Consider the following 25,919-nt stretch of genomic DNA (forward strand, 5'->3'; position numbering starts at 1 on the left):
AAAGAATAATGCTTACATTTTCATACATGCCATGAGAACACATCAAATCAACACATTATTATAAACTACGTCACTTAGGCATTCACACCGTGATTGCGATTTTCTGTCTCCCTGCATGTATCGGCTGCGGCTTTGCTACTTAGACTGTGTCTATTTGTCTAATATTACAGTTTGCTTTTAGTTTGTAAAATATGCCGCTCTGCTGCCAGTAGACTTGTCTGCGATTGGTCATCTGCTGCTAACACCGTCTCTTTTATGTGAATGCGCTCATGGCTGGAATGGGAAACCCTGGGTTGACTTACTGAGTTGATAACCAGCTTCGTGTGACCGCTTATTCCAGTTGTTAGGGTTATTGAAGCCAGATAACAAAATATATCCTGGGTATGTTGAACTTGCTTGTGGCTTACAGGACCCAGAAAGACAATTAAATCTTTATTTGCAATTATTTGTATAACAATCAATCAGGCAAGGTGTTGTGGAAAGCTGCATACATGATAAGAGTGACCTTGTATAAGAATAAAATGTGTGACCACATATTTCATCCTTCTCACCGTGCTGTTCTATATTGGAGTAGGTTTTCTTTCTCTGAATAAAAATGTTCACATAAACATGATGCAGGAACACAGTAAACCAGTTACTAAATAACCCGATGTAATTGACATTCTCCTTGTTTTCATTGTTCTATTTACAGGAAAAACATCCTGTCCAATTGTTTTTTTTTCTTTTTTAGAAACCCAATTCTTTTCTGTGATGACTTTACTGAATAAAAGCTTTCCTCTGCCAAAGTCGGTGCCATGCCTCTGAAGCTGTCCAGAACCTCTCTATTCCAGCAAAATGACCTTTGTATCAGGGAGGATGAAATTCAATTGGACGTTTTTGTAACAGACAAATGTAATGTTGTGGAGGATGGATTGAATTAGATTGGCCCTCTCATACTCTGGAAATCCTGACTTTATGTGGTGTGTTCATGTGTGTGCCTCCTGGTGTTTACTGCAGGTAAACATTGCACTCTGATGACCATCGTGGGCTAGTTTCACATCCTCCTCTATCATCACTTCCTCCTGTGTTGAGCACCTAGAGCAGCGCTGATATCTCAACCTGTGCAGCTGCGTAAAACAGATTGGCCTGAGTGGAGTGTAGTTGTGGTAGTAGGGCAGTGTCATTTAATAGAATTGTTAGTTGGGGAGGGATCAGTCTGCGGCATTAGCCCTACTTAGTGGGATGCGGTTGGGGTTCATGTTTAATAATGCCTGACAAAGACGGTTAAAAACTCTAAGGCTCTCACCAGAAATAAAAAGCTAACGTTAGGCTAAAAACAAACTATATCACGGTTGCATTACTTAAATGTCACAACCACTAATCTTCCAACTTGTAATATGATTTTGCGCTGTTTGGCGTAATTGTGTAAAATGTCCCCAACAACCTCTGTAGTCTCATTTAGCCTCCTGTAAGCAACCACCATTTTAAAGACACTTAAAAGCTTCAAAATTCAAGAGTGTGATATTTACTGTTATATTTTATGTCCTAGAACAAAACGTTAAATCTCTTAAGCGGAAGTGGACAGGACAGATATGAGATGTTTTTAAAAGTGAAGGTGACTAAAGGGGGAATCAAAGCAAACCATATGACTAGATAGGAGATGATGAGAGATTTGAGGATAAAAAGAGATTTAGAGTGTTATTATGATGTCAAATCTCAATTGGATACCTGTACACAAACAACGCCAGAGCAGCTTCATCCCGGCTCAGTCTTTACCAGGACAGCCCATCTGCACCAGGGACACTCACGCAAGTTCTAAGCTGTGGGGAAAATGCTTTGTTATGATGATCAGGATTTAGGACTCCTACCAAACAGTGGCTGAGTGCAACTGTAGCAATCTTACAGCAAATAGCAATCTTTAGTTATCTTTCTCCCTTGTGGTTATTACTGCCCTCTGTGTTTATGTCTAAATGTCCAGATGATTGCAGACTGCACAGTGTTCATCAGCGTGTGTCAGCAACAGTGTAATCACCAGCTCCCATTGGCTAGGGCAGTCAGTGACATGCCAGCCATGCTAGACTGGACGTCATAACTTCATAACTATTTCAGGAGTCATAATGTAGTTGCTATTCTTAGCATTCCTGCTTGTTTACCCCTAATGACTGGGTTCACCAAACGGGCCGTTTAAAGTGTCCTCTTCACCCATGGTTAACTTAATCAATAGTCCACTGAGGCCTATATATAGCTGTTGGGAGACTGTTTATCTATGTTATTACAATCAAGTCAGACAGCTTTGGACAGTGGTGAAATCAGGAAAATATTTAACTGGAGTTCAGCAGTGCTGGTATATCAGCAGTCTCTATTTCTTAACAGCAGGCCAAATAAGGAGTCCAATTCATAACAACACACCAGCCAGCTACATGCAATCCATCAAAACAAGTAGAACAGGCAGAGCTCTCAGGTTCATTGCCTCTACTTCCTATTGTTAAGATTACCAATGATGAAGCAACGACCCCACTTTCAAACATTCTCGTAGAAAAATAAATTGCCCAGAACAAAAAACAACAACCCTGCCGCCAGAGCAAAGACTCCCTATGGCCAAACTGTGGAACCAAAAACAAATCATCTGTAAGCTTTAAACCACCGAGTGTAGACATCGCTGGAATCCAGTGATAGTTTGTTCCCAAACTCCAACCCCTCCACAATAAATCCTGCTGGGATTTTACTTACCACAAGAGCAACACTGCCGTTTTATTTTTGGTAACTGGCCTACTTGCTCAGAAATTAATAACAAATCACTTGAAGGGCTTCTTCTGGTACAAAACAAGCACTGTAGTTTACATTCCGCATGTATTATGATGTGTTATTTACTTTTTTAATCCAATCTTCATGTAACACAGATTTTCCTCTTGTTTTCCTGCTATTAGAACACTCTGGACGCCTACCCATGCGGCTCTGACCACACCCCCAGCCCGATGGCCAGCAGGATGGCCGTAGAAGCAGAGATCATATTGGACAGCCCGTCTGCCCGTCTCACTGCTGTTGCTGTCAGCGTAAGGGCGGGACATACTATTGCCTTCCTGGGAGACTCCAAAGGGAACCTGCACAAGGTAACATGGTGTCACAGTTCTGGTGTGTTTCTGAACAGACACCCACACACACACCCAAAAATCACTAACAAGTTGTACTTTGTTCATGTGGTAACTGTGATGTTATGTAGAGATTGTGCTGTTAGTGCTGGAAATATGAAGTAATAGTCTGGCATATTCAGCAACTTGTGTCATTATTTTGAGTTCAGGCCCTATTTGGATAGCATGCGTTGGGTATTTTCCATACAACTGTAACGTCTGTGTGTGTGTGTGTGTGTGTGTTAGGGATGAAACGGTATGAAATTTCATATCACGATTACAGTGACCAAAATGATCACAGTTATCAGTATTATTACGGTATTGTAAAAATGTGCCAAAAATATTAAAATGTACTAACACACACACTGAAACCATTTCAACAAGTTTTATATTGAAAACTACAAATACACTTGCCATTTTGTTTGCATAAAAAATAAAACAACAGCAAATACCTTTTGTAAACATATGAAAATCGTCTAAGTGTGCATTATCAAGATTTTATATTATATAGGCAATACAATGACCCCGTGGACAATTGCATGAAAACAAACAAGTCTTTAGAAGACAGTGATAGTAAGTGCAATGAGCCCAACAACTACAGAAATACAGAGCAGTCTGTAGCGTTTCTAGTGCTGGTTGGTTGACTGAACTGCGTAACGTGTTATCACGTGGAGTGGACGAATAGACTCTGCAGACACACGATGCACACAGCAGCAGAACAACGTGTAGCGTTTTTACAAGAGCAGCAACACTGAGAGCTTCAGTTTACACGCTGTTAGCAAGTCAGAGAGACAAACCAAGGCTAAAAGTTAACTCACCCTGCGTTCACTGTAAGGTCATTTTCTTTAATCAATAAAATACGACCGGACTTCAGAGTGACTGAAAAATCTCCGCCGTGTTGTCATTAACCCAAGCAAACCCACGTTGTATTCTGCGCATGTGCGCCTGCTTCTGGGAGACGCCGGACAGCGTTTGCCGGGGGATTATAACAGCGCGGTTAACCGTACCCGGTTACTGTGGTAATTAAAAGGTGTACGGTAATAATACCCGTTGGGAATTTTCCCATGGTTTACTGTTAAAGCGGTAATCGTTTCATCTCTAGTGTGTGTATTTTTTTGTGTATATTTCTCCTGGTGTTTGTTCCCCCTGTGAGGCACACCTAGTACCAATTTAATTCAATCCAATACAGCAGACTAATCCATTCTACCTTTTTAAAGCTTATTAGTTTTTATTAAACTCTTTATCTTCTTCATTTTGGGGGCTGCAGCATTGTACTGTAAGTTGTTTGTAATATTTTGTCAAACCCCAGTTATGGTAGTGAGTCTGGACTTGCACAATATTCCTTTATTTTCTTTGGTTTAGTGTCAGGATGGAGGACAGTAAGTAGTAAATTCTGATGTCTGTCAGTATTCTTTAAGGGGATGTCCCTGCTGCCACTGGTTTCCCCTTAATGGAAATGTCCAGACCTTTCAGTCATGGTGAACAGTTGGATCTGTCAGTCGGATTTCCAAGATGCTGCGGTTGAACGCAGGGGTCCAACTGAGTCATGGTGGGGTCATCAATGTTGGTGTGTCTGTGGGTTCAGACGAGGTCACAGTGAAGCTCAGTCAGACACAAGGAGACTCGAGGAATGTGCTGATCAGCCAGATGTAATTGAATAGAACCTGTTTAAAAGCAATGTAGGTGATGATCGATTGATTGTTGTCGTTGATTAATAACATGAAACACTGGACTAAGCTAGGGGGGGCAGTGGAGCAGGGAGGTTGTAGGGAGGCCCCTCGATATCAGGAGTTTACAGATCGTGAGCTCGCCTCCACACAGTTGGCTCTTTGTCTCCTTTTTTTCTCAATGGTGGCTTGTGCTTGAGGCCCCCTTGCCAAGCAGAAATAGCACAATGACAGCCATTAACGTAATTTTATACAGTTACGTCACAGAGCCAGCTAAACCCCGAGCCTCACATCACTGTGACCAGATAACGGAGCTCCATACTTGTGGTGTGCACTGTCATTGCTGACTGGCAGACACGTGCACTTCGTAACAGAGAGACTCATTCAGAATTATGCAGAGATATCGTTTATAACCGCAGACGGTGTCAGTGTCACTTCACTGTTCTTAATGGACACTTTGTCAGTCTGTCCTCCTGACTGCAACCACCAGCAATGAACCTTTAAATTCAAACTGTGGTAGCACACTTAACTGTTCATCTGAACTCTGTGTAAAAGGGAATTATCCAGCTGAAGGATGGCAGCTGGATTTCTGTGTGTCGTGCAGGGAGAGTAAAGTGACCAAGACGTTTAGACACAAATGTATTTAAATTTGAAACTCTGCACATCCCAGAAAATGGATCCCAATTTGTGCAGCTATCGTTAATCCGCTCAATCCTTAATGTCCCCTAACTAAGAGGCATGCTGACAAAACAATAAAACAGGAGGACTTTCATGCTGATTTTACAAAGAAATTGAACTGCTGTAAATGTGATTTCATTGGACACATAATTTAATGTTTGGATATTTGATGCAGAACATTTATTCATTAATGAACAAACAGAGTTGCATTTAGGTCATGTGTATTTCCCTGCATTATGGGTAATTCTATAATACATGCATGAGCTGTCCTAGCTCCAGTTATGAGCCATGCCGGTGTCTACAGATGACACGAGTCGGAATCATTTATTTACCTCCTCTCTGAACTGTGCTGATACTAAAGATTGTTTGACACTGTGTCTCTGTTTTAGTTTAAAATGGGCTCTATGCTTCTTGCTGTTCAATCACTTCAGACACTTGGCGGTTTATTTCCCTGCTGATTGTATCAGCACCCCTCTTTAGATTAAAGTTTATCTGTGATGTCTTGTTCTCACAATACATCATGGAGCTTCTTCTCCATCAGGTCACCTTCCAGTATTTCCTCGCTTGGCAAATAAACATAACTTGTTATTCGTTATCTTTATCCGCAAAACATTTTGATGATAAAATGGGAAACCAAACCATTGTCTTTTGTTTGTTTCTTTAGATTAGTTTTTATAATCATAATGTATAATTTCCAATCTACATTCAGCCTAATTAATCTGGTCTCTGTCACTCAGTAGCTTTCTGTGTGAAGTATTTTTTAGACATGATATTTTTTATGTTGTGTTTTAACTAAAAGAAAGGGTAAGCAAACACTGTCATATCAGGTTTTCTGAAATTCCCTTGTTGTTTATATATAATTAGATAAGAAAATATAATCTAACCATTTATTTTGATTGCAACATGTTGGCCCCCACCCAGTGTTGTTGGCCTCAGCCCGATAAACATGGTGTGCAGTAATTGGCTAATTGCAGTTACTGGGAATAACAAGAGAACTTCATGAAGTCGAGTCTGATTCCTGAAAGCTCACCAACTGTTGCCCGAAGATGAACTGCTGACCAGTTAGGATTCCATCTCTAAATGTTTCTTTTGTTGAGGTCAGCTCATTGAGTAATGGTGGAAGGAAGAGGGGTTTGTGCAGCAATAATGCAATGGCTATTAAGCAGCTTTCAGTTTAATTTTCTTTCATACAGTTCCCACTCCTCCTTTGAAATCTGTCTTTGTGTTATATCTTATGTTAAATATTTTGTGAGGGTTTTTTGTCTTTTGAGGGTCCATAAATTTTGACCTGCCCACAAAAAAACGTGAAATTATTGCCTTGCCTTGTTAACAGAGGGAAGCCCCTTCTGCTCTTCTTTCACTTGTTTGAAGAGCGGAATGTCATTTAGTCACTCTCTGTTTCACCATCTGTTGTGTAGTTTCAGTAATTTGTATTAAAGCCTGGACAGTCTGTCTTTGAGGCACAGTGGGATCAAAGCTCCAGATACCTGGACGATCGGATTAGCCTGGCATCAGGGAGACATCCTGCCACATCCCTGGGTAGATCGGGGAATAAACACTTCCTCCTGACCTGTGGTGGATTTTCCCATTTGGATGATTGCTGTCTCTTTCCAGCAGAGTTCCCCTAACAGTGGAAAATCTCACTGATGACATTAAATGGAATGAAGCTTATGTTAAGGCAACATCAGAAGGCTGATGTGAAGCAGTTTGTCCGTCTGCCCTCGCGTATTAACCCATATTACAGCAGCTCTGGATTGCGTCGTCAGACTGCTCGCAGAGGCCTCCTAATGTTTTCGGGTTGTTTGTTGGCCCTGACTATCGAGGTTTGTCTCTTTGTACTGTCAAACCTATCTTTGTCTCACCATCCTGTGGTGCAGAATTTCGAAACTGGATATACTTTTCTTTCCTTCTCCTCCAAATTAAATTCTTATTATAACCCGTGTGGTTATATTCTTTAAAATATGCCATTACAGTGTGAAATAGCAAGAAGGAAAAATAATTAAACTGTCTTTTTTTATGTTCAATTAAAATCAAGGCTTAACACAAGGACATTTTAAAGAAATACACATTTTCAGCCGCAGCTCAGTGTTTCTTTTTATTCAGCTGTCTGTCAAATGATTGCTTAATCCCATCATTCATGTGTATATGTACATTTCCTTAGGTGTTCCTGGGGCCAAACGGCGAAGTGGGGGAGTACGCCGTCATCTCCATTCAGCAGAACGCAGCTATCAGTTCAGACCTCATCCTGGACCAGAAAGAGGAACATCTCTTCATCATGACTCATAACATGGTATACGCACACACAGATATTGAAGCATACAGTGATGCACCCTTGTAGCCTCATTTCATGCTTTTCTTTCTAAACATGTCCTTCCTGTGTTTTAGTAATAAAGCTTAAGAGAAATAATTTAGACTGCCTTGTTTCTGCCCCAATTCTCTTCTCTTCCAGTAAGGCAGCCTGTAGTTAGGATTATTCAAATGACCGTATTTTCATTTTGCATTGTTCCACTGCCAAATGTGGGCCACCTATTCTTTGTAATCAGATTTCTGGAAGCTTAGTGAGCATAGTTTGCGCGACTGAGCATGATTGTGTTCTCGTTCCAGTTGCAGAAGAGGCCGGTGGCTGAATGCCAGCAGCACCCAGACTGCCACTCCTGCCTGCTGGCCCACGACCCCTACTGTGGCTGGTGTGTCCTGGAGGGAAGGTGAGATAAACGCCAAGCAGTTAACTCCATCCCTGGATATCATACAGCCAAGGTCTATTGTTTATACCACGCACCCTTCGCAGATCCAAGGGCGACTGTACTTTTGCCGTTAGGGCCCCATCTCTCTGGTACAGCCTTCTCCACTCAGTTAGATCAGAGTCTGTAAAGTGCTTGGAAAAAAACTTCTCAAAACCCATTTTAACCAACTTGCCTTCCCTGTGTTTATTTAGCACTTCAAAAGTGCTATATGAATAAAATCTTACTTAGTTACTATATGTCCTAATCTAGCATCCTAGAAAGTGTGGCTGAAAATGAACTTAACTTGAACTAAAGGTTATGGTGCAATATAATTTATTTAATCTAACCATCTAGTCCATTAACCAACTAGTTGATCAATAAATAAATGAATCAGTGACAGTTTTCAAAGTTTATTGTCATTTACTAAGACTAAGAGTCGACAGCCATGCTACTGGCTCTGTGATGCTGCATTTAGGTACAGTGGTACGTACTTAAGGGCTAACTGTTAATGTCAGCATGCTAACATATAATGACAATGGTAACACGCTGATGCTAAGCATGTATTTTGTATACCATGATCACCATGTCATTAGCTTTGTAGGTATTTAGTCTTCTACCAAAGTATTCAAATCAACCTTGAACAGCTCACGATGGCTGCTCCATTCATGTATGAATGTGTAAGAATGTTAGTTTCTGTTTGAGCATGTAGGCTCAGTGTGTGAATGGGTGAATGTGATGTAGTATAAAAGCGCTTTGAGTGGCCACAAAAACTAGATACAGATACAGGTTTGCTAAAGTTAGCTAGCATTAATGAGTAGCTTTACTTGATCTGGTATAGGGCTGGGCGTTATGGCCAAAAATGCGATAAAAAAATCACGATAAAAACATTTCATGTCATTTGATATCGATAATTATCACGATAAATGTCAAAACACTTTTTCTTTCAAGTTTAAAGTTGGATTTTTTTTCTCCTGAGTGAAAATTGGGTGGTTAAACTATTATTTATGGTCAGAACGTGACAAACACTTTATGCAGTGGATCACTTCACAAATCTGAGGTAGATCATTCAAAACAATTGTGATTACATTTACATTCATTTATTTGTAAGTCAGAGGTTGCACACCTCTGGAGCAACTAGGGGTTAAGTGTCAGTGACACATTGGTGAATGTGTCTCAGCGGGAATTGAAACCGGGTCTCTCACACCAAAGGCAAAAAAAGTCTTATCCACTGTTGCATCATTTCCTTATCTTTTTTCCTCAACAAAATAAATATCTTAATAGTAAAACTAAGTGCTAATTCATTCATGATTCAAATGAATTAATCAAACATTTATTGACGATATATTGAACATTTGTTATATTGTTATTGAGGAAAACTATATTACGATCATGATCATTATTGTTTTATTGCCCAGCCCTAGGCTGGTATGACCTTATAGCTTATACTATAGCGTGTGACCAGTCAGCACCCTTGTTAGTTTTTGAAGTGTATTTGCCAAGTCATCTTGAAAACTGACAGTGTGGTCTGGGATTGTGTTTAAGTCTGATGAAAGAAATCTACCTCTCCATCCCATCTGTGTCTCCTCCCCTCTAGTCTCTGCTCTGCTTCACCACCTGGCCTCCCACCTCCCTCTCACCTGGATGTTTTTCTCTCTGCTCTACCCTTCCCATCTGTACTCCTTTCATTTTCTTCTGTTCTTCCTGGCTTCATAACAGTCCTGATTTTACACATTCCTTGTTTGGAATCTGTTTATCTAATCAAAAAAGTAAAATTACATAATATTAAAAATATATGTGAACTAGGAACAGATTTGAAAACGGACCTCTCAACTATTTAGACGAACATGTTAACAATCCAGGAAGGAGTTGGTTTGCAGTTTTATAATCAGAGAGTATGGTTTATGGATTTGGAGTATATACTGAAGGTCATTTTCATGGTTTACGTGGCTATTTGTGACAGATAGAGATATAGAGCCTAGCTTTAGTTCACAACATAATGAAGATTGTGTACATGAGGTGACAAGGAATCCTTGGTGCTATCCCTGCAGGTGCATTTTGCGCTCAGAGTGTTCTCGTGGGAACCAGCAAGGTCAGTGGCTATGGAGCTTTGACATGGAGCAGCAGTGTCTGGCCGTCCAGGACCTCAACCCATCCAACGTCAGCAGGGAGGAGAGCAGGATGGTAGGTCTGCAATACAGTTACATAAACTCAAGCAGCAAAGGAGCAAAAGGAAACTCTTGACGTACCTACCTGTCTGTAAACATTCTTATAAAGGATTCGAGGTTTCTGTTGACTGGAGATTAAAAAAATCATGCACCTCAAGAATATCTTGCAATTCAGAAAAGTCCCTGTATTGTGAGTACAGTGTGTCTATGGTCATATTCTGCCTGTACATGTTCCCCTTCAATAATTATTGTCTCCTCACATACCAAAACACAGTAAAGCTCAGGCCCACATATCACCTCGTCATAACTCATCCCAGATTCTTTGGCAGGGAGATTTACTGTACGCTGGCTGGGGGTACTGTGTGTGTGTGTGTGTGTGTGTGTGTGTGTGTGTGTGTGTGTGTGTGTTTTAAGTGCCCGGGCGTCAGGAGAAGATAGTGATCACAGCACTGTCCTGTCATGTCCTGGTGCAGGAGGAAAGCATCTGTGTGGAAGACGGTGCCTGTGGAAAGCAGCAGAGGCCAAAATATACACAATACACACACACTGTGTTGCAACATAGGAGAGGACGACTCAAGAACATTTTTTCTTTTAAGTCAAAATATCTGTATATGTCTAAATAAGCTGGGTGGGTGTTGATAAGATCAGTTGGCATCAACTGCATGTTTCTTTGGAACTGTGAATCTGATGTGGTTAGGTGTAGGTGTAATTCTTGTCTAATGTATACAGTCCTGCTAACATATACTGTAGATGTGCTAATACTGACCACTTAGGTAGCTAGTTTTAATTACATTGCCTTATCAAATAACAATTCCACCATGCAATATGCAATTCGTCCATGAAATTGTACACACTGATCAAATACCAAACCAAGGGTTCAATTTAATCATAATTTTGTACTAAACATTGCAGAAATGGTTGAATATCAGCAGGTGGAGATAACTGACAAAGGGGCCGTGCCTTCGTGAAATGTGATATGTGTAGCTGGCGGCCCTAATGATTAGTCAGTCAATTGGTTGCACAGCACTGAATCAAGGCCTGTTATGCGAGACTAGGCCTCATTGATTACTGTACAAAAACACAACTTCATAAATAGTGTTGCATGATATACCGATTTATACCGACTAGAAAAGTATCGCAATACCCTGCTGTTAAAAACAATACAGTACTGCCTTTTATTGGTATCGTTACTTTAAGAATGACTGTGTTTTAAAAAGCCGCTGCGAGCAGAGCAGTATGTGTGTGTGCAAAGCTCTCAGAGGATATTAATGGCAGTGTTAACGCTTTAATTTGTTTTAAGCTTTTTAGCTTGCTTACCAACGTGGCGAACATCTCTATATGCAAACTAAACGTTCACATTTGTAACGTTAACTTTACCATACCTTGCAAGCTGCTAAAATCAGGCAGTATGCAGATCAACAGCACCAGATACATTTAGACAGTGATACATTTATACTCAAATCAGTTCTGGTAATTGGGATCATGGCGGTGATTTGCAGAGTTTGAATGCTACCACTTACTTTCGCCACCGACTACTGCTATCAGCAGCTGCTGCTAGCTACTCTGTTGATTCCACCTGTCAGTATGATGCTTTGTACGAGACATCACTACAGGAGCTCAGTAGACCAGACCAGACATTCAATGCCAGCTTTTGTTTCTTGACCGCACATTTCTGGCATACTAAAGCCTCCTGAGCTTGGAGACCAGCCTTACCACCGAAAACTAATAAACACCATTTGCTGAACAGACAATCCAAAACATTTAGGGAAACTAAAACCTCATCTACAGAAAATCCAAAGAGGACATCACTGCAGAGTTCATACTGTTTGGCTGTCAGATGATATCTTGGAACTGCTATGCAGAAACACCACATGAATGAGGAAGACAGGTGGAGCCAAAACAGAAATAACAAGCAATAACTCAAGGATTTTGATCGGTATGATTCATGTCCCTGCAGCAGTGGAATCTAATTTACTTTTCAAATCACTGACATTTACAAGTGAGCAGATGAGATTTATTTGTTCAGACAGTTCACTTACTGTCGTCATGACCTTCACTGTCCTCTGTAACAGCACAGGTGTGGACTTAGTAATGCAGAGATTTCTATCTAATAACTGGCTGCTGCGTTTGGGAACTTATTCTGTTTCTATACAAAGTTTCCCCATGCTCTACCAGTCTGCTGCTGGATGGCAGTTGTCCTCTGCTCTTCCTCCTCTTGTCAAATTGGATGGGCAAAGGACAAAAGGTAACTATAGACATCTGATCTGAGTGGCCACACTGAGCTGCGTAGTAGTTTGCTTTAAGTCTAATCTGCAAACAAGGATCCCATACGGAATTTTGAAGTCTGCCACATTCACAGTAGCTAAGTCTGAAGTGATCTGCCAGTAATTTAACTCGGTGTTAATATTTTGTCTTTCCTCAGGTGTCTCTGTCAGTCCCAGGACTTCCAGTGTTAGAGAAAGATGAGTCCTACTTCTGCTTCTTCCAGGACAGCCGTAGCCCCGCCGTTATCACAGAATACGGGGTAACCTGCCATTCTCCAGACATCAGCCAAGTGCCTCTGGTGCCTCCAGGACAGGGTGAGTGTGTTTTAGTTTCTGACGCTGATGAAGATGGAGTTTAAAGAGGTCATATTATGCTCATTTTCATTTTCATAATTATATTTAGGGGTTGTACCAGAACAGGTTTACATTTTAACAAAACACCATATTTTGTCATCTTGCACATTGCTGCAGCTTCTCTTTCTACCCCGAGGGTTGTACGCTCGGTTTTAGCTACCAAGAGAAACGTCTCACTTCTGTTAGATCTTTGTTGGGAGTTGCTAATGCGCAGTACCTGGGTAAGGACTACTAGCCAATCAGAAGCCAAGTAAGGCAGGTCCTGATAAGCAAGGTAGTGTGATCGAAAACAAAGCCGTTTCAGCCGGTAACTGCGGCTTCGGTTCAGCCGTACATGATCCCGAAACACAGGCAGAAAAACCCGAATCAGCTTCACAACTTAGACTGAAACACACACACATACAGTTCAATCCCTGTGTCCATTAATCTAGGCTAAGACAGTTTACACAGCAGGGAGTAATCTGTATTTTAAAGCATATAAGTCTACACAAATCCAATTCATCTAGTGATTCTACGCTATGATTTGGCCTTTGGGTTTCTTAGTTTTGGGTTATTGTTTAGTGTGCTTTGAGCAGCTTGTTTGTTATAGCAAGTCAGTGGCAATGATAAAAGAAGATTAAAGGGGCCTGTAAATAAAAATTGAAATTGAAGTCTCTACAGAGGTCATACTCACCCAAACATTCACATGATTTGTGTCTCTCCCCCCCTCAGTTCCCATGCCTGCATTCCTGACGCTTGCAGCTTCTTGTAGTTCTCAGGGTGCAGGGCTCAGGCAGAATCAGCCAGGGGGGTGGGGGTTGATGGGATATGGACAAACAGGCTATAGTTAAGGATCTAGCTGTGGCTTACCTTACCTTAAAGAGGGTTAGTGACAGCACTCACTTAATAAAAGACGGCGCTGAAGGCCTGTAAGGGCAAATGTTGCTTTAACGTTAAAGGTCGATTAAACCCTGACGGCTGCCTGTTCAGCAAAGCTTCTGAAGTGGACTTAGTTTGATGTGCAAAAAGTCCAAAATGTCATTCTGTCATCCTCATCTGCCAGCAAATGTTGTATATAAAATGTTAAAGTAATAAATAAAAAATGATTTTGAATAAGTAAAGAAAGTCAAATAGCATCTCACAAACACTACAAAAAAGCACTTCATAATAAATTCTGCTAGTGGGTATATGGGTATTTCTCCACTCACAGGAAGCAACAAGCTGGAAACTTAAAGCGGTACTAATCAACAATTGATCAAATGACTATATGCAATATGAAAAGAACCACTTGTAGTGGTGAACCCAGAGAAAGTTATCTCTCCACTCTGCAGTTCCTTACAGCTCATTGTTTTGGCAAAGTTAGTGCGGTGCAAGCCGTTGGAAATAATGGGTTTCAGAGCGCAGTGGTGCTGTAGTTGCGTTGTGTCTGAAAGAGCCTTAACTCTAGCCGCTTTTCGACCAAAAGTGTCGTACTTTTAAGTCCCCAGATCTCTTTTCAAGGAACTAAAAGGTTCCTTCAGCCCACTGTTTCCACCGTGGTCTAAAGACCTGCGAAGATTAGGCAAATGAACCAGCTGACAGGCTGTAGGCCTGTACGCCGTACACAGCGATGCACAGGCATCATTATTTGTAACCACTATCCATGAGCAACATTTATAAATGAACATCAGATCTGATTGGAATATAATGAAGAACTATAGGCTTTGCTTGACCATTAAAGCAGCTTTTTTGTGTGGGAGTATAATGAAGAGACACGATACATTTTCTTACACATTTAATAACAAACTGGATAAAGCCATAAAGTTAAAATAACTCCAGCACAGAGAAAGCAACACAAATAAAATCACGACAGTTTGGAAGGATATTAAAACATTTCGAGCCGACAAGAGCTGCAGACCTGAGTGTGGGAGGAACATGATTTTAACTAGCTTAATTACCTGCTGTAATAAGCTGTTCCGCTTGTTTTGGAGAGGAGGAGACCGACTTCGGTTCTGTGTAAAAACAACAACTCCGGACCCAGTATTTAACTCCATCAGCTGTTCGCTGTAAACACACCGCTGCCCGCTGGCTGCTGTTTCCGAGGAATATCTTTAATGCCGACGTTTGATCTCGGGCGGAGATGTGCTATTTGACTGTTGATTGTGTTTTATTTGTTTGCAAACAACGGTGGAAAAGAGGGGAGCAGTCGTAGAAAAACACCGGACATTCTCCAGTTAAAGCCAGTAGCCGCTACTCCTCCATTCAGAAATTCACTGCAAGGCAAGCCCCACCCCCAAAAGTACCCGGTACTTTCAGAAAGTTAATACCCCCGAGCAGGGACTTTTTGGGAGGTAAAATAAAGACCCTAAATTTAGACCCTGGTCTCTCCGGTGGAAAAACAGTGAGTTCCTCCAAAGGTTCCTAGTTCCAGGGTATAGTTCCTTTTGGTCGAAACGCAGCTTCTGTGTCTGCTGGATGTGTAAAGGGTAACTGTTGAGAATATGTCACTGTTGTGTTTTCAGCTGTTTCCGCTTCCGCCAAGTGGCCCTCCTGAAAAAAGTAATGCAGCAGAGTTTTTTTCCAGTGCAGCTTTAAAGTCAAATTAAAAACTTTTTAAGTAGCAGCAAGGACACTGGACTCACCTACAGTATGTTAGATATGTTGTCCTTTTGGCATGTGTACAAGTAAAATTCTGGTTTCATACAGCTTGTTTTCGGGGGCTCATTTCTATCATTGATAATGCTGTACTCCTCATGTTAATTGCCAAGATCTATAAATACTATGACATCGCTTAAGAGTTCAAACGATCAGAACAGTGAAGTTTGGAAGAGAAGACAAAGCCTACCAGTAGGGCTGAACAATGAATCGAAATTGTATCGATATTGCAATATGGCCTACTGCAATATTTGTGAATGGCAAAATATGTGTCAAAATACCGTTTAAAAAAATATTGTCGTGCTGCAGATCAGTCATATGCTACAGACTTAAGAAAACATCTTTGTTTGGTACAGATCCTTGCAAAAATCATCAAAATCATGATCATTAGGGCCCATGCATGAAACATGCGAGGACCCTATTGAAGCTTTCTTTCTTTTTCAGAAAGGAAACACACCCTAAAGGTGCGCAAAAACTCACAAAACTTTGCACACGTGTCAGAATTGGCGATAATCTATGTGTCATATGGGAGTCGTGCATGGGGGTGCACTCCCAATTTTTTGGGGACATGTTTCACATCAAGACAGCAAGTCAGCCATTTTGATTTGAAAGTGCAACAAATTTTGGGCCATTTACAAGGTGCGTACTTCAACAGAATCTGATCGATCAAATTTCGGCTGTGCGGTCAAAAGGCATTGACGACGAAAAGTTGTGCTTTCTGCAAGTTTTCTGTCGATGGCCGCGGCATGGCGTCAAAGATCGATCATTCACCATGAAAGTTGTTTTGTGTTGTCTTTAGTGTACATGCTCACATCTGTACCAAAATTTACATCTATGATAACAGTCCCCCCCCCCCCCCCCCCACTGGCAACAGGAAGTTTTACGCCTCGATGTCCCTACTCCTAGCAAGATGGCCCCACCACCTCAAAACAGTCTCAGAGGAGCTTAAGACATTGATGATGCTATGTTCTGAAGCCTTTGAGTTTTCGCATTACAGCTTGTTCGTGGCATGGTGGCGAAGTTTGATGTTTGCAGTTGTTGTAACTTTACTGGATATCTGTGCCAACGATCAATGTCACAGTGCCACCTACTGGGGAGCCACTGAGCCCTTTGTGACAAAAGTTATTTGTTTTACATCACATTTTCACAGCGTTTTCCAAAACATAAAATTAGCGGGAGTTGTCTAGCGCCACCTAGAGGACAAAGGAAGTGACATTTAAGTCCTTTTGTGACCATTCCATAACGTGCGATAATTCATAGCCCGGCGTAGCTCCCGACCTTCAGCCGATGAACCGCAGCCACGTCACACCCCAACATGCGTCACGGCGCGAAACTTTATCTACCTGTTAAGTTTTGATATTAGCTAAACTGTCTGTTGTAAGCACCCATCACAGTTAACAAACAAACGTTCTGGTTCAACTTTGGTTTACTGTACTTGTCATATTTTTTTAATCAAATGTACCCATGAAGCCTCATTCAGCTTTAAAACAGGACAACTTACAAAGTTCTGTGCTGAGCCTTCCCTGAGATGCCTCATAGCCTTGAGCCATGCTGTGTTTATGTCTGCACTCTCTGGGCAGAGGATGGAGGGTGCACATGGGTTCTATTAGGCCTTTCTATTTTAGCTGTCTGGATCAAACCATCTCCCACATTTTCTCACTGTTTTGAGAAAGACTTTCTGAATCTGAGACAATAAGCCTGGCCAAATATTTTCGGAGCCCTGCTTGCTCAGCTCTGTGCTCAGGTGAAACATGGTGTTACTCTGTTGTTTTCAGGTCTTTCTAATGCTGTCTTTCTCTCTGTGTTTTGTCTCCCTCAGACTTTGTCACAGTCACCCTGTCTCTTCGCTTTGGCGATGTCACAGTCACAGAGAGAGATTTCACCTTCTACGACTGCACGGCTGTTAAGCAGCTGTCTGGCAGCATGCCGTGAGTTACCACTGATGATTTATCACTTGTGCTGTCCTGTCTCCTCCCGATCTGCTCTGCTCTCTCTGCAGACCAGTTAATCTAGTCTTATTTTCTATCTATTCTTCATTCTGTACCCTGTTAATTTCTTGTCCCTCTATCTTCACCCTCTGTTTTTCAATTTCTTGCTTTCCCCGGTTTTAATTCTTCTCCTCAAACCCCTGTGACCCCGTACTTTTAAAACTCTCTTACACTTCAGCCAGATGTTCTTTCATGTCCATATATGATATTATGTGAATATATTATATATCCTCAGCATATGCCCATGAAGGCTGCAGGCACCTTACTCCTGCCTTTCACGCTCTCTCCCGAGTCTTTCTATCTCTAAACATCACGTGACTCAGCTGCGCTCCTTGAGCCTGGGTTTAACTGTAACCTTCATACCACACTGGCTGGCTTTGTTCAGGATATATCTCCATCATATGAGAGGTGGAAGACATTGAACCTCATGCTTTTCACATTTTTTCGAACTTTTTTCAGTGAAGTTTGCTCATACGTTGGGAGGGATCAAACCCTCGTATATCCAAAAAGCTGCCATAAAGTGCTCGTTTCAGGCTGATGAATACCACCTGTTCATTATTAGATGCTCGTCCGTAAGATTTGATCATTAGCAAAATCCACTCCCCTAAATCGCCACTTAAGGCTGCCTGTTCCACTCCGTTTGTGGGCAAGTGTTAAATCCTGCTGTCGGACATACGGAGACAACAACATGACAAATTTACTAGTATCAGTAGTCGTATCAGGCCCGACCCGACCCGACCCGAGACATATCATCAGAGCAACGCTGTACTGTGACAGAACTGTTGGTTAGATGTCTTTAAAAGGCTAAGTGGTCCATAGAGGGATGTAGTTGAGCGGATATGACAGTGAGAGGTTATCTGACAGGTCAAAATATAACTAAAATTTTAGTTATATACTTAAAATACAAAGAAATATAAAGCTATATGATTATCCATCACCCTTAAATCTTTTTATCTAGCACTGGCTCATTTCATTTTTCAATTCATTGATGTTCCCGCGACCCTGTACGCAGGATAAGTGGTTGACGATGGATGGAATTCATTGATTTCCCTATTTTTTTGGTATTGGCACACTTTACACTGGATTTTATGCTTTCACTTAACTAAAAGTAGTGCTGCAATTATAACAATAACTAATCAAAATAGATCGATTGATAGAGTATTGAGTGTTTGCTTAGTAACACACATGCTTGCTCTATTAGCCTCTCTCTGTTTGTGGTGGCTCTCCTCTCCTCTCCTCTCCCCACCACCCTGATAAGAAACTGAGGCTCGATTCAATTAGATCACTGACCTTTCTTACCACATTGGGGCCAGACTAGCAGCAATTTGATTACTGTGTGTGTTACAAGCTACAGTAGATGTATCTCTCTTTCTATTCTCCCTTCTACCACTGTGATAAAAAGCCCATCCTACTTCTGTTAGACCTCTCTTTCCACTTTCCTCTTCTTAGCTCCTATCTCTGACTCACTGTTTTCTTTCCCCTTTACTTTTTTGTTGCCTTGCTGCAAGTCTTTCCAAAGAGGCTATTATTTGATTACCCTAATCTGTTATTTCTGAATGCAGTTGCCGTGGTTGTGCTTTAAGCCGATGGGGCTGCAACTGGTGTGTTCACCAGCACTTGTGTACCCACAAGCCCACCTGTGAGGAGGGGGTGATCATCTACAACCAACATGTAAGTTACTCAAACAGAGGATCTAATAGTGCAGTGCTCACTGAGGTGTAAAATACAAAGATTAAGACACCTGTTTGGATTTACAGAACTGTTCTCCTACTTTTTAGTTGATTTGGACATCCAAGTTGATGCAAATATCAAACACTTTGGAAATCCAATTTTACGTCATCTAGTGGCAGTTAGCTGTTTTTGGTTGTCAATGTCCATGTCAACTTTATTGATATAGCAGAAAACAACCAAGGCGCAACAATAAAACGGTAATTACAAGGTCAAAGTAAAGTAGCAACAATGGTTATCACTAACACAAGCGCCAAGCTCTTCAGCAGAGCCACACTGCTGCTGTCTTTACATAGAGTTTAATATTGCGAAGGTTTAAACATAAGTGTTCAGCTATAGCAATAGATGAAGATGAGAAATGAGTGAACGCTTGCCAGCTAATCAGAATTGCAAAATTTCAGTAGCAAGTGTTTGTTAGCAAAGTATATTGTGTTTATTCTGGAGATCTAACAAGCAGGAGAATACATTTCCTTCCCCATAAAACATTTGTGCACATGCACGAAACAAACAAACAAAAGGCAACCCATAGTCCTTCAAGATCTAAAATAAAACTGCTACCTGGCAAAAAAATGCTTCAGTTACTGGTTAATTATGGGATTTTTTCAAACTAAATAAATAAATAAATAATAAATTATGAGCTTACACTGACGACTTGACGGCAGTACTTTTTATTCATAGGAACCTGGTAAGTAGATAAATGGTCAAAGTTTTTTCTGTTTAGAAATAATGTATTTTTACATACATTCATCAATGTTCAACATTTTTTGTTATGCCTCATGTGCCAACACAAGCATACATTATTTATAACAAAAGTCATTGATATGTCATAAGCAACAATAACTGTCTTTAACATCACATTTGAGTTCCGTTATTGGTTATTTTCCATTAGTTTTTTATTTCTGTCTCACCCTCATGTCTTCCCCTCCTCCTCCCTTCCCCAGTTTAAACTCCCTACCTCAGCTCCTCCCACAACCAAACCTTTTAAAGTCCTCACAACACCCACTACCACAACAGCTGCCCTGACAACCACAACCATGACAACAACCACCATGTCACCAACAACAACAACTGTCGCTGCAACGACAACCGCAAACCCTGTCACTGTGGCAACCACTCAGCAGCCAACCACCCTTCCTGCGCCCACTATTCCACCTACAACCACCACCAGCCCTGAGCCAACCACCCTGCCCACCACCCTGCCCCCTCAGCCTGCCAGCACCCTGCCATCTACGCCACCAGCACCCACTACACCTCTACCCCCAGAGGTCTCCACCAGGAAGGAAGAAGAGACTGAAGCACGAGAGCTTGTTGTTGTCACCCAAAGTGACACAGACGGTGCTGCGATTACACCCAGTGTTGTCATGGTAGCCGTCACCATGGCTGATGGTGATCTGGAGCCTGTGATGCCTTTGATCATCCCGCCCCATGACCTGGACTCCTCTTCCCTGGAGGTGGTGACAAACTCGCCCCCCAGCAACACCCATGAAGCTGAGGGAGCTTTGAGCCTGGCAGAGCCTCCCACCCTGGCCTCATCTGACTTCCCCCTGCCCACGCCCTTCCCTGTGGCTGAACCAGTGGACTCTCAACCCTCCCTTGACCTAGACTTGACCCAGACTCCCACTCCAATGCCCACACAAGGCTTCCAGACTGAAGCAAGAAGCCCAGGCCCTGACCATGAGGACCCTCAGGAAGAAGTAGACGTCCCCGCTGAGAGTGCCGTCCAGTCAGAAAATGACACGGCCACATTTTCAGCTGCCACTGTGTTGTCGGGCGATGGTGAGGTTGATCACACCTCCCCATCCTTCTCCCACATGGTGGATACTGATTTAGAGCTGGACTACCAGAATGATCCAGCTGATGCCTTCCTCCCGGTGAGTTCAGCCGCCTCCCTCCTCCTTCTTCTTCTACTACTTCTCAAAGCTTCAGTAGCCTCCCAGTGCTCCCAGCTTCTGACTGGATTCCTGCTATTGGATCAGAGCTGAAACCAGTTTCCCCGCCTGCCCTTTGTTTCCCTGCTTTTCCTTTCCTGTCGGATCATTTTGTTGTTTTGCTTTTGCTTTATAGACTGATCCAAAGAAAAAAAAGTTATTGTGTGTAAATGTTTTCATTTTTCCTTATTTTTTTTCACATCTACATCTCAGTATTACCAATATTGCGATGGTAATTGTGATTCTTTTCTGTAAATATATAAAATGTTAAAGATGAGCATGAGTCAGCGTGAGTAGTAGCAGCAGAAGTGTAGCAGTGTTCAGCGATGATGTTTGCAACAGGGAACTGTACATTCAAAAGGAAAAGAAGAATAAAATTATAAACAAAAATCTATAAGGAAAGAGTGAGTGTGTGTGTGTGTGTCAACATCATCAGAGAATGAGGAGGAGAGGACTTGTTTATACTTTGTGTGTGTGTATTGGGCAACAGGGGGACGAGGGCTCCTATGTCAGCTGGGGTTCCTCCGCTTGTCCCTGTGTGGAGAAGGTCCAGGGTTCATCACTGCTCCCCGTCAGAGTGGAGAGGAAGATCACCTTACTGGCCCGCAACCTGCACCTCTATCAGGTACACCACATGCACGCGCACACTTTACTCCTCAACACATGTCAAGGATGATTGTATTTGCCTTCACTAAACGCAAGTCTCTGTGTGTTCAGGACACAGAGCTGGACTATGAGTGCGTGTTGGTCATCGAGGGGCAGACCGTGGTGGTGGATGCCTACGTAGAGACTGATGACATGAATCCATCGAACTTTGACATCACCTGTCAGCTACACCAGGTCTGATTATTTACAGTCACTCTTTATAACATTTAACAGAATGATTATTCAGACAAGAGTACACAGATTTTAACCACATTAGCTCTGTATAAAATTTAGATATGATAAACTCATGTTTTTGAGGCAGGATGAAAGTACTTTTATGTCTGATATTGTGACTGTGTCACAAATAGTAGTTGTTTTAATGAAACCATTGTTGTTTGTGCAGTACACATATTCTGCTCCAGTGGAGGAATACAATGCCATGGTGTATGTGAAGAGGAGGGACACCTTCCATGTGGACAGTTCTCCTGATCTATATGGTGAGGTCAAAGTTGTTTCTTTAAAGGTTACATTAGATTGTAACTGATCTGATTATAGTTATTCTCTTGCAGCTTCTTTGCTCTCAACATAGGGCCATTATCCTCAGACAGTGTCTTTGCAAGTCTTTTCTCCAAAAACCTTGACTGATGCTTACTTTTGTGTGTCTGTTCTGCCCTCAGTGACTCTGTACAACTGCTCTGTGAGCCGCTCTGATTGCAGCCGCTGCCATACTGCTGACCAGAAGTATGGTTGTGTGTGGTGTGGCGGTGCTCATGCCAGCTGTTTGTATTCAGACTCCTGCAGTGAACCGGTCCAGCAGACATGCCCTGCCCCTGTCATCCACTCTGTGAGTACTGACCTTTGACCTCTTTACTTACATATTTACTTTGGGAGTGTGGGAGACACATAATAACCCTAACATTTCAGATGCTTATAGTGACAATTTGTTTTCACGTTTCAGATCAGAGCTCTTTCCTTTACAATCATTCAACATTAAAACTTCAGTAAATTGGCACTTACAAAATGAATCATTAACAGAAAAAGATGCATCCAGAAAAGTTATTTTAAATTGAAGCATTTCCTTACTTCCCTCAGATTGAGCCACTCTCTGGTTCATTAGAAGGCGGCACCATGGTAACCATCTCAGGCTCCAACCTGGGCCAGAAGGCGGAAGACATCCTCCACTCTGTGTCAGTAGCTGGGGTGGACTGCACTGTCATCCCCAGCCTCTACGAGGTCTCCTCCAGGTACAGACGGGCTGCTGCTGAGGGGGTGTAGGGGAGAAGTTCAGAAGTTCTGTGTTTTTATTGTCATGTTGTAAGGGACTTGAATGGAATACTGTGGATTGAGCGTGTTTCTCAAAACGTAGCATACTACAAAGCATGTGCAAGTGTGTCATTCTCTTGTTCTCATCTTAATTAAACATTGCCAGGGTGCATGCATGACTCTTTATAAGAACTATCCCAAGAGTGATGTCTGTCTTTCAGGATTGTGTGCAGAACCAAAGCCAGTGGAGGAGAGAAGAAGGGCCAAGTGTCTGTTGAAGTGAGTGGAGGAGAGTTGGGCCTGTCCAGCGAAATATTCAGCTACCAGGTACATTAAATTAGATTGAATTATAGTAGATTGGATAAGACTGTCGTTGACCCATCTGTGAAAACTGTATTGTTTCAGTAGCACATAGCAAAATATAACTAAATATCAAAGACATATAAGATAATAAATTAGGAAGAGAGATTAGAGGGTTTGTATTAATCTGTTGATTTTTTTATTTTTATTAATCGTTTACTCTTTATAATGTCAGAAAATAAGTCATACATGTCCACAATTTCCTGGAGACCCAGATGACGTCTTTGCATTGCTTATTTTGTCCAACCAACAGTCCAAAACCCAAAGATATTCAGTTTACAACACAGAAAAACAACAAGTTCTATAACTGGAGAAGTTTCAAGCAGAGAATAGAATTTATTTTCTTTCTTTCTACTTACTTTTTCTTAATAAATGACTTAAACAATGAATGTAATTTATCAAAATTAGTGATGATTCATTTTCTATTGATCAACTAAGGTTTTTAGCATTACATGGAATGTAACATCATTAGCAAACTGGAGCTTATGTCGCACGATTGACAGGATGTCACATACATACACATGTTAGTAAAAGAGAAGTAAGGGCACATTGTAGAATATTAACTGCAAGCACCACTGTTCTTTGAGCTGGTTCTTCATCACTTTCTCTGTGTTTGAGAAGTTGTAGTTCTAACCACAGTCTTCTTCCATCTTTTCCTCCCTCTCAGGACCCCTTTGTTATGGGGGTCTTTCCTGGAAGGGGGCCCAAAGCTGGAGGAACATCCCTGACAATCACTGGCCGAAACCTGCTGACAGGACGTTCCTCTGACCTCACCATCACTGTGGGAGGGGTGCCCTGTAAAATGTAAGACACTCTCTGTTCCCTCTGTCAGTCTGACCTTTGACCTCCTTGTGGCAGAGGGGGGAGGACAAAATACAACTTCTCTCTGGGGTCAATAAAGTATCACATCATTTATTAATCGCTCTCCTTTGTGCTTCCTCCTCTCCTCAGTGTGTCAGAGGTGCAGAGCTCCAGTGTTCAGTGTGTGACAGGCAGCAGTAATAAGACCGGAAATCACAAGGTCACCCTGCATTATGGCAGCAGCCAGCGCCACCTCCACAGTTCAAACTACTGTTACACCGACAACCCCAACATCACCCACGCCACACCGGCAAAGAGCTTTCTGGCGTGAGTCTGGGACGTTGGCCTTCATCTCTCAACCGTTTGTTCCCTCACTGAGTTTTTAGGTGCTAAAAATCGAAGTGCTGTGAATTTAAGAGTTTTCTGTCTGTTTAGTGGCGGTCGGCTGATCTACGTGTGGGGCGAATACCTGGATGTGGTGCAGGAGCCGCAGATGGTGGTGGCTGTCTCTCCCCTTGAGTCGGTCAGCCCGAATAAAAGGAAGAAGCGAAGGAGAAGGAAGAGGAGGAGTGGAGAGCAAGGGGAGGACCGGGAGAAGACTTTGAGAAGGCCAGCGAGGATGGTTCCTGACCCTGTCTGTCCCAGAGACCCACTCTGCTCTGTTGTCAAACAGGTGTGTGTGTGTGTTAGTTTGTTATTTTTAAATGCAAGTTTCTTCTTTTACTAAAGGGGCATTCTGTCACATTTATTCCTACATGTTATCCAATATGAGAGAGTGTTATAATGAGGGTTGAGTAATCAGGATGACAAACACCAGACTTTTTTCAGTGCACACACAGAATGGACAGCTAGCAGACCATGAGATTTGACAAAAAGACGAGGATTGGATTGGAACTGCAAACCCCACCTTTAAAAGTCTGTTTTACATCTCTCTCATCAGTTCACGGAGCGCTGTAGGGTAAACTCCTCTTCCCTGATCCTGTGCCGCTCTCCTATGGTGGACTCTTCCATCTGGGGGTCAAAGGTCACAGTAGAGTTTCTGCTGGACAACCTGCGCTTTGGCTTCAGCAGTCTCAACCCCCAGACCTTCAGCTACGAGCCCAACCCCGTCCTACGGCCCCTGAACCAACAGGACCCTTTAAAGGCCTACCGCTACAACCCCGGCAGCTTCATCCAGCTGGAGGTTAGAGGCAATGATAGACAGGCAGATATATAGATGTTTTTCACTTTTTTGTATGGCTGGAAAATTTTAAGAGGAAAAAAAAATGACAAGAACTGGAAGTGAAAATAGATTTAAGATGAACTCCATGTGTTCTCAGGGGGAAAACCTGGACCTGGCTATCACTAAGGACGAGGTGGTAGTGTTGGTCGGGGAGGGTGTGTGTGCTGTTAAGACCCTGACCAGAAACCATCTGTACTGCGAGCCTCCGCCTCAGCAGCCTGCACCTGGACCCAACGGCAAGAAACGTGAAGGCTCTGACAACCTGCCCGAATTCACAGTGAGTCCTCCGTGTTTTCACTTTATATAAGGTAGATTTATTCATCATTTTACAACACAGGTTTGTATAACGAGATGACGTTGGAGTTCCTTTTTGTGTTGCTTAAAAAAAAAGTTTATAAAGTTTATACAAAAAA

At 42.1% G+C, this 25,919-nt stretch overlaps 1 protein-coding gene across 1 annotated transcript in view; it reads left to right on the plus strand.

Annotated features, from left to right (window-relative positions):
- plxnb1b (plexin b1b) overlaps window positions 1-25,919 on the plus strand; it is a 103,579-nt gene that overhangs the window by 67,803 nt on the left and 9,857 nt on the right. The window contains exons 5-23 of the mRNA XM_038696217.1: window positions 2,907-3,089; window positions 7,614-7,742; window positions 8,057-8,157; window positions 10,224-10,356; window positions 12,763-12,919; window positions 17,391-17,499; window positions 19,122-19,230; window positions 20,229-21,158; window positions 21,706-21,840; window positions 21,933-22,055; window positions 22,264-22,357; window positions 22,538-22,704; window positions 22,953-23,104; window positions 23,345-23,450; window positions 24,151-24,287; window positions 24,435-24,611; window positions 24,720-24,957; window positions 25,225-25,467; window positions 25,604-25,783. Coding sequence (XP_038552145.1) covers window positions 2,907-3,089; window positions 7,614-7,742; window positions 8,057-8,157; window positions 10,224-10,356; window positions 12,763-12,919; window positions 17,391-17,499; window positions 19,122-19,230; window positions 20,229-21,158; window positions 21,706-21,840; window positions 21,933-22,055; window positions 22,264-22,357; window positions 22,538-22,704; window positions 22,953-23,104; window positions 23,345-23,450; window positions 24,151-24,287; window positions 24,435-24,611; window positions 24,720-24,957; window positions 25,225-25,467; window positions 25,604-25,783 — 3,603 coding nt within the window. The remainder of the gene's footprint in view (window positions 1-2,906; window positions 3,090-7,613; window positions 7,743-8,056; window positions 8,158-10,223; window positions 10,357-12,762; window positions 12,920-17,390; window positions 17,500-19,121; window positions 19,231-20,228; window positions 21,159-21,705; window positions 21,841-21,932; window positions 22,056-22,263; window positions 22,358-22,537; window positions 22,705-22,952; window positions 23,105-23,344; window positions 23,451-24,150; window positions 24,288-24,434; window positions 24,612-24,719; window positions 24,958-25,224; window positions 25,468-25,603; window positions 25,784-25,919) is intronic.

Source organism: Micropterus salmoides, unplaced genomic scaffold (assembly GCF_014851395.1).
Source record: "Micropterus salmoides isolate LMB-PRFRI ecotype aquatic unplaced genomic scaffold, ASM1485139v1 Ms_hic_scaffold_4, whole genome shotgun sequence".
NCBI lineage: Eukaryota > Metazoa > Chordata > Actinopteri > Centrarchiformes > Centrarchidae > Micropterus > Micropterus salmoides.